Source organism: Alnus glutinosa, chromosome 9, assembly GCF_958979055.1.
Source record: "Alnus glutinosa chromosome 9, dhAlnGlut1.1, whole genome shotgun sequence".
Taxonomy (NCBI): Eukaryota; Viridiplantae; Streptophyta; class Magnoliopsida; order Fagales; family Betulaceae; genus Alnus; species Alnus glutinosa.
This window is the reverse complement of record NC_084894.1, coordinates 12636236-12645122: the sequence shown is the minus strand read 5'-3', so window position 1 is coordinate 12645122 and position 8887 is coordinate 12636236. Positions and strand designations below refer to the sequence as shown.

General features: G+C 39.2%; 2 protein-coding genes across 2 annotated transcripts in view; both read right to left on the bottom strand.

Moving 5' to 3' along the window:
- Nucleotides 1-233: 233 nt before the first annotated feature.
- The window catches only part of LOC133878237 (oligoribonuclease), a 31910-nt gene continuing 23256 nt past the window's right edge, over nucleotides 234-8887 (bottom strand). The window contains exons 6-8 of the mRNA XM_062316768.1: nucleotides 4187-4273; nucleotides 1439-1529; nucleotides 234-569 (exon numbers count right to left, since the gene is read on the bottom strand). Coding sequence (XP_062172752.1) covers nucleotides 448-569; nucleotides 1439-1529; nucleotides 4187-4273 — 300 coding nt within the window. The 3' untranslated portion in view covers nucleotides 234-447. The remainder of the gene's footprint in view (nucleotides 570-1438; nucleotides 1530-4186; nucleotides 4274-8887) is intronic.
- On the bottom strand, nucleotides 4356-8766 carry LOC133878312 (uncharacterized). The gene has a single exon (XM_062316844.1). The coding sequence runs from the start codon at nucleotides 7332-7334 to the stop codon at nucleotides 6663-6665; it is 672 nt and encodes a 223-aa protein (XP_062172828.1). The 5' UTR covers nucleotides 7335-8766; the 3' UTR covers nucleotides 4356-6662.

The following is an 8887-nucleotide window of genomic DNA, read 5'->3' as shown; positions in this document are numbered from 1 at the left end:
AGCATTACATTGTTTGGAGCAAATCAATGAAAATGACAAGTGGGAGTACTGATCATTCCAGACCTCAACGCAATTTTTTATTTTTTTATTTTTTTTTTCCAATTTATAGGGATATTTTGAATCTTTTGAAAAAAAAATTGCCTATTAGTGGGGAATCTGCCTATTCAGGGATATTTAGATAAGCAGAGTTGAGAATCTGCCTATTCAGGACAAGCCTGAGAAAGTACAACAAAGAAACAAACGGAATTGGATCCAAACTTCAATTTGTTAAATCAAAGTACAGCCTATGATATGTCTTGTGCCAGGTTCCAATACAAAATCAATTGAGATTGTAACAGGCAATGATCAACCGTAGACGAGAAGAAGAATTTACCCAAAAGTAGATGCAAAATTTACAACAGCACTTTGAAATTGAAACCTTCCATCTGCCGCAATCCCTTGCGTGCATCACTTCCTAGATTTGGGTGCTTTGAAAATATTCTCCTTGTAATATTTAAGTTCCTTTATGCTTTCTCTGATGTCATCCATGGCTCTGTGTTTATTGTCCTTCGAAGGGGCTTTCTTATTATCTGTGTAAGTGATGATAGTGAAAATGAGTAGGCTACAGCTCAAGGAGATTATTTAATACAATATCCAACAGTGAGAATTTTTTTGTTGACAGAGGTCTCTTCCTTTTTGTCAGTTAGTGTTAAGAGTTTGAATCCCAACAGCATAAAAATCAGGCTTGAAATCAGCATAATATTTAGTTTGGAGACAGACAACTGATTGACAGAAGTTGTTTTTCTTTGCACACAAACTCACCAGAAGATCCAAAGAGAATTTAATTTATGAACGTAATTGTTCTTATGGTTTAGTATCTTTCATAGTAGTGTACCTTCAAATGTCTTTATTGGTCAAGTAGATACCCCCTATTAATTATGATACTCACCAGAAGATCCAAAGAGAATTTAATTTGTTAACGTAATTGTTCTTATGGTTTGGTATCTTTCATAGTAGTGGGGAATCATATCTATAACTGATGTAACTTCAAATGTCTTTATTGGTCAAGTAGATAACCCCTATTAATTATGATACTCACCAGAAGATCCAAAGAGAATTTAATTTATTAACGTAATTGTTCTTATGGTTTGGTCTCTTTCATAGTAGTGGGGAATCATATCTGTAACTGATGTAACTTCAAATGTCTTTATTGGTCAAGTAGATACCCCCTATTAATTATGATTTTCTCAAAAGTTGAAACAAGGTCAAACCTATGTTAAGTGCATAAAGGAATTACATGCAACCTAGGGAGCAAGCACAGTTGGACTCGTCAACAACACCCATTCTAGTAACTTTCAAGCATAGCAACTTAATTAACAAAAAGAAAAACGTCAACATGCCATTACAAAAGCTAATAAAAACTTGAGTTTAATTAATATTCGTAATGTAAGATTCTTACCTCTAGGATACCAGCGAATGCATAAAGCTTTAACGCTGCTAACATCAACAAGTACATGAGAGAAAAGAGCGGCCAAATCTGGCATGTATTTCTGCAAAGATGGGCATGGTTAGGACTAGAGATAATGCAACTTAATGCAATAACCAAACAAATCTGATCTTGTAGAGAATTTCCAGCCGATTATTGTAGTAAATTCAAGAAGAAATCTCACAGTAAAATAAAGAAGCACAAGCATAGATTAAAGGAGAGAATAATGGAATTCTAGGGTTTGTTTCAAACCTAGAATGTCTCTCTATTCGTGACTGTTTTAGTTCATATACTTACAAACATTTCCCTGATACTTTCCCTGAGCAACAAATCCGGTGGCCATAGGTTGGAAGAAGCCTAACTCTGTCCTATCATCAGAATTGATGCCACTAATTCTGGTTTTTATTTTTTGGTTTTTTCCTCCTTTCTTTTGGCTGGGATGGACAAAAACTGAATAACGGCACATTAAATTGTACTTGATTCTTTGAATTATAAGAAATATATAACCATTCCATATCACATTGTTATTGGGGAAAATAATCAAGGCCTCATATTCAAAAGGAGAAGAGAAAATGATAGAACAATTTAAAAGGTGCATTTCAGCACATCAAGGTTTTTAGATTCTGCAACTGCTTTGGACACTGGACATAATGGGATTTTCTACTTCTAGTTAATGAAAGTCATGACCTTTTCTCCACATATTACTAAAGTTTTAAATCTGAAGTATCGGCATTCCATCTCCTATCAGAGTAACAAATTTCACATCCATCACATATGCAGCACTGAAAATTCAAGTGAAAAGAACTATGCTTTAAAGCATTTGTAGTGAAGTTGTCAAACAGACGAAATCACCAAAATCATACGAGTTTCATCAAAATCGTGTCTTTAACAAACTCGTCAGTGCTACAGTAAATTTGGTGAGGGTCCAAATCGCTTGTCTGGTCTGCTGAGGCAACTTCCTCTCGTCTCTTCATATTTTCCATTTGTTTATTAGCCTTCCCGCGTTCTCGATCTCCTGAAGCGAAAAAGTTGAGCTCCTTCATGCCCCTTCTCACAGATCACCTCTTGCAAGCTTCTGAATCCCAGGTTTAATTTGGTTTATGGGTTTTTATTTTGAATCACAGATTTGATTTGGTTTATGGGTTTTGATTCTGAATCTCAGATTTTGATTTTGGTTTGTGGGTTTTGAATCTCATGTATCTGGTAGTTTCGGGTTTATGGTTTTTGATTCTGAATGCTTTCCACGCCGTCGGTAACTTCTCTCTGTCACTTTATCTCTTTCCATTTCCATTTGTTTACCGAGAAAATCCCCAACATTAAAATTGGAATCCCGCATATATACATCCCCTCTTACCCTCATTTTCTTTTTAGTGAGTGATTATGCTTGTTTTGTCAATACGAAGGCGTTTTAAATGTGGCAAAGAAGCTTTTGAGAAGCGCGGGGTATGAGCAAGTCTCAGAGAGGGAGGATTGGAGATTGGAGGCCGGGGTATGAGCAAGTATGATTTTCTCTTTTCTTTCTCAATAAATTCACCCTAATTTCATTGCTGCATTTGTTCTTGTCTATTTGTTATTGGAATCTAGCCGTTGGTTGCTGAGAAAACATAGAAAAAGAAGAGGAATTGAATTTTGGAAGTCCTTTGATTTAAACCATTGGGAGCATCTAGTTAACATAGGACACATTTCACTGAGCTTAATGCAACTATTCGTCTTAGTGCAGATCGACTTAATAAGGCTGGAGAGGCATTTTGGGAGTTTTGTATATGCATCTTTCTAGTGCTATGTGAATGCGTAATTTGGGTTTGTTGATTCTGATGCGGGTTTTTCTTGTTTAGGCCATGACATGCTGACATGTAGCATTTTAATGAGGTACGACATCTACATATGAGTATTTATATACGTATTTCTGTTGCTGTTTTTATTCTTTCTGGTTGTTGATGTATTATTGAGGATTAATTCTTGTAATGGGATGTCTTGGGGTTGAGTGGGATTTGAAAGATTGAAAATTTGATGGGTTTTGCAGGGACTGGTGGATGTTGAATTTGGAATTGTCTTGGATTCAAGGTGTGGGGTCTAGTGGGTTTGCAGCAAATTTGGTGAATGATTTTGATGTGGTTCAATTTGGATCCAGTTTTGTGTTTACCTTGTTTTGAGACAGTTAGGTTCGATTTGACATCATCTTTGTGTCTATTACTGAATTTAGTCGCAAAAGATAGATCATAACATGGTGCCCTGTGACAAAGAGGTTCCCACTTCAGCTCTTAACTGGTTTTTGCTTTGAACCCAGGCTTGAAATTGCCCCCTAATTTGCTTCACTCTAGATTTATGTGGTGTTATTGATGAATTTGTCTTAGATTCCCATGGTTTTCTTTTGTTTTCATTTGCCTTATATTCAGTTATTATGAAATTTGTATTTGGAAAAGTTTATACACAAGTTTGTCTAAGCTGTTGAAGGGGTTGATGTTTGATATTCAATTTTGGTTTCATGATAGTTGAAAGTGGTTGGAAGTGCTAACTTTAAAACTAATAAAAAATAATATTTATTTAAAGTAGAGAATATTTAAAGAGTTTGGTATTTAGAGCTTTTGAAAAGTAGCTAGCTAAAATTTGCTTAAACTTTGACTAGTTCACTAGGAATGCTCTTAGACTGTATTCTAAATAGCCATGCAGTCAGTAAATGGGACAGAAATTATATAAGACAAAATTATGCGTAAGATTTACCTTTAGAAATAGAAAATCCACATAAATTGAATTTCCTGCCAAAAGAGGTGTGTATGTACCAACATTTCTCTTTACAAATTCCATAACCTGCAGTTTTCAAGCATATTATTACATAATAATTCAAGGAAAAAAAAAAAAAAAAGCACTTGATTTAATGGCACATTTGGGTGTTCGATTTTTTGAAATCTGAATTCAACTATAACTTAGTGCGCGAATTTAGAGGCAAATAAAGTTGAAAAAAATGTTTGGGTAGTTTGACTTTCTAAGATAAAATTAGAAAAAGTGAGATAAAATCTGATTTGTTTTTGAAAAAGTGAGATAAAATCTTATTTTGTTCTTGTTCCCAAACGTACAAGATTTTGAAGTTACATTCACACAAGAATAGAAGAAGGCCATGGTAAAGCATAGAAACTCAAACAAATACAATTTGATTCTAGATGAATTCAGGATTCAGAAATGGAAGGGAAAAAGGCAAGTATTATCAGCTAAATATTTTTTTGATAAGTAATTGATCATCATTAAAAGCGAAAGGCACTAAATAACCAGGTACACACACAAAAAGCATACAAGAGAAACAAATCATGAAAGCTAGGCACCAAAGGAGCTAAGAATGCAGCTGATTGAAAGTAAGCAAACTCCTAAACCCCAACCCTCCAAGATGAAGACGAATACAAAACTTCTACCAATTAACAAGAAAGAATTTACATTTGGTATCCAAACCACCCCACAAACTACCGAATCCTTGTTTTTTGGCCACTCCGATAGTGTCTGCCGTGCACGTGACTCTTTAAGCCCAAATAACCCAAAAATGCCCCTCTCCTTTCACTTTGAAATTCCGTCCGCTGTTTTGAGTTTAAAGCTGAAACTTTTGTTTTTTTTTTTTTTTCAATCTCCAAGACTCCATCACAGGTCATACAGATCTCCAAACACCCCAGCAACTCCGGTCACGGCAGAAGCTCGACGTCTCCTTCTGGCAGCCCCCGGCGTTTCCAAATACTGCTTAGAAATCTTCCCCGCCACGCGTCCGATGTTGGGCCGCATATCAGCCTCCACGTGTACGCAATCCAGCGCTAGGCGTGTCAGCTTCCCCGCCACCTCCACTGGAAACGAGTACTTCAACTTCCAATCCTCCCACCTTATGAGCTCGTCTCCTTCAATTGCTACTCTCGCTGCCTCAATCACTGTGATCCAAACAAACTCCCCCTTGGCCTTCTCGTATTTATACTTGAAAGGCTCCTCTCCCAACAACAGCTCCAAGATTACCACCCCAAATGCGTACACGTTGCTCTTTTGCATTGCCACGCCAGTTGATTGAAATTCCGGATGTGGCACAGAACCTAGTCTTTTCCCTGGTGTTGCATGCAGTCCTCAACACTTGCCACAAAAGTGTACTTCATGAGATGAGTAGGACAAGCACACTAGCACGCATGGGCGTGGGCGTGGGCGTGGGCGTGGGCGTAGGCGTGGGCGTGGGCGTGGGCGTGGGCGTGGGGCGTGAGGGTTCGGGGGCACGTGTTGAGTTTCTATCTGAAGAGGATGATGTAATGAGATTAAAGCTCCTGATCCTAGCTTTTGTTTTAGCCTCAGCTGCCATCTTTAGCATACATGGCGTCGTGAACCAGGAAAATATGGGAAAACGACAAGAAGTTGGAAAGAATTAAACCAATGGACCCATCTCATGATATTCATTTTGTTTTACTTCTTTTTGATGAGGAGAAGCAGAGTGTACGTAGTTTAAAGCTGCAGATGAGCATCAATGAGCAGTAGATTGGAAATACATATCAGCCAGCCATGCCCCCTCGCCCTGTGAATCCGTGTTGACAAATGGACCATTCCAAGCGATTTCTCGACCTCGGGAACGGTTTCATGAAAGGGAAAATGGAAGATCAGGTATGAAGGGAGCACAAGAGCAAATAGTGGAAGCCTACAGCCTAAAACGTCTACCACTAGTACATCCATAGGAGCCATGCCTAATGGGTGGGATGGTAGGATCTGTTTGAAGATGATGATGATCGAAGGGTTGGAAATTAGAGCTCATGATCAGCGCAATAAGCTATGGTGGGGTCACTAAAGCCGGGCTAATTGCCTAGAAGCCTCTATTTGGCCACGAGAAGATCTATTAGACATAGGATGATGTCTCTGTGCAACATTGGCAGTAGAGATGGATAAGTCGACTAACGATTGGTGCTACCCCAGACGTAGCTCATGACTCATGAGATAGCAGATGGCCATATAGGTCACCAATGGAGACCGGATCAACTCTGGTGGTAATTGACATAATTTATTTACATCATCGGCAAGGCGTTTGGCAGGCACCATCATCGATCATAATTTATTTACATATATGGACCATCATCGATCCACTATATAGCTTACCCAGATTCAACATTAATATATATCACACCTACAAGCACATGCACCGAACACACCATATATAACTACAAAATCCCATTCTGATTCAACCACACATGCATCATCACCGTGACATAAAAGACCCTATAACTCCGGCAATCAGAGTAGTCAGATCTCCGAGCACCGCCGATATAACAAACTGCACAGCTAATCCAGCCATCTCACAACACTTTATCACCTTCCCCTTGCTCTTATGGTGGTGGTTCTGAAGCATATTTTTGAGGCTAGGAATTCTGGTCTCCGAGCTCCTAGCTTTTCCACGTCCGACGTAGATATCCGGCCAGCTTTCCATGAGCATCTCCCTGACGCACGCCACATGCAAATTGTACTTCTTGCACGTAGACGTATAGCTCCAGCTCCGACCCTTCCGCCCGCACTTGTGGCAGGCTAAGCTCACTTTCTGATAAAGATACAGCTTGACTTCCCCATCCTCGAGCACCATGGGGAGCTTGGTGCAACATGGGTGGAGATCGAAGCCGCACATCTTGCAGTGGTAGACAAACCCTGTGATGTCCTTTTCGCAGGCGTTGCAAAAGCGCGCAACATTGCCGGGCAGGCGGGAGAGGAACTGGAAGGAGCATTTGGTGTAGAAAGGATGGGTGATGGAGGGGGTAGGGATTGCGCAGTGCATGTGGAGGTCGAAGTCCCATATGCCGCATTTGTAGCGCGACTCTATGCCTACCTCCTTGTACCCATCGCATTTGAACGGAAATTCTGTGCACTCAAATCTCAGCATGTGTTGCGAGTGGCTGAAGTGGGATATTTCATTGTATTTCAAGGTCGCAGATGCGTTCCAGCATGGCGGGTGCGTCGGGGTTCTTGGCGGGCATTTGGGCCGCGATCTGAGCAGCGGAGAGCGTGGCACCAGGGAGTTTGTGCATTTTTTGAGTTGTTTGGGTAATCTAGTAATTCAACGTTTAAAGAGAAGGGTATTTTCGGGAGTTTGTGTACTCTTAAGTCACGTGCATGGCACGTGACTCACTTTCCATCCATTTAGACAGTAGACACTGATGAAGTGGCCAAAAACAAGGATTTAGTAATTTGTGGGGTCGGAGTGTAAACCTTGGTAGTTTGGAGAGCCATCCGGAGAAAGGGTGGTAGTTTAAGGGGTTAAATTGTATTTTTCCCATATATATAATAGTTCAATTTCAGTATTCCATCTTAAGCCAATACATACACGTTTTCTTTGCATATTACACACACAACATTTCCAAAACTTGCCTAAATTTGGTGGAAGCCAACAAAGGGGCCCAAAAAGTACAAAAAGAACAATATGTAGAATTCCTAAGATCTCATAAATAGTGATCTTTCCAAGTGAATAAACAAGTGAAATTCTTTATTCCCACTGGTACTTGCAATCTATGCTCAAGGTTAATATCGCAAGCAATAAACAATTTTCCAAATCGTTTTTCTTATCAGATAACTAAGGCAAGGTTCGTTAAAATATTTGTTTTCTGTTTCTTTTGTTCTCAAGACAAATACATTAGCAAACATCTCAAAATGCAAAACACTTCTTATAAATCTATCTAATTCTCTTGTTGTAGGAATATTTTGACAAAACAGATGTTTAACTTTTCCAGAGGTAAGAACTAATTGATCTCGTTGGGGTGTCCATGCGGCCACCCCGATGGTGGTTGGAGCAGCCGTACGCCACCCAAATTTGGTCAGGGGTGACCGCACGGCAACCCCTGTTCTTGTTGGGGTGGCCACGCGGCCACCCCAATCTAGTCAGGATTGGCCGCATAGTCACCCCTATACTTCTCGAGGTGGTCGCCCCTGTGGTGGTTGGGATGGCTACGCGACAACCTCAATGTGGTTCAAGTGGTAGCACAACAACACCTACCTTTTTTTTATTTTTAAATTTTTTTTTTAGGATTTTACAATTAGAGCTTTACATCTGTTTGGGCTTTTCAAAATAAGACGGTGTACCCTATAGAAAACATTTTTTCAATTGTGAACCACACCCGAAAACACTTCTCAAAAAATATTTTTACTTTTATATCACATCAAAACACTATTCCAAAACCAAAACAACAACAACCAAAAACAAAAACAAAAACAAACAAACAAACAAACCCTCAAAACACATTAAAGGGCATGCCCTAAATTATGCAAATGCTCTTCTTAAGCCAGCATACACATGTTTCCTTTCCAAGTTACATACCCAATACACATCGAAAACATGCCTAAATTTGGTCGAAACCAACAAAAAGAGAGAAAAAAGACAACAACAAAAAAAGAAAAAAAAGAAATCATAATAATAATAATAACACCTAGTATTCCTATGAT

Bases quoted from the DNA above. Each gene is read 5' to 3' on its own strand.
- LOC133878312 (XM_062316844.1), bottom strand. From the start codon at position 7,334: ATGCTGAGATTTGAGTGCACAGAATTTCCGTTCAAATGCGATGGGTAC.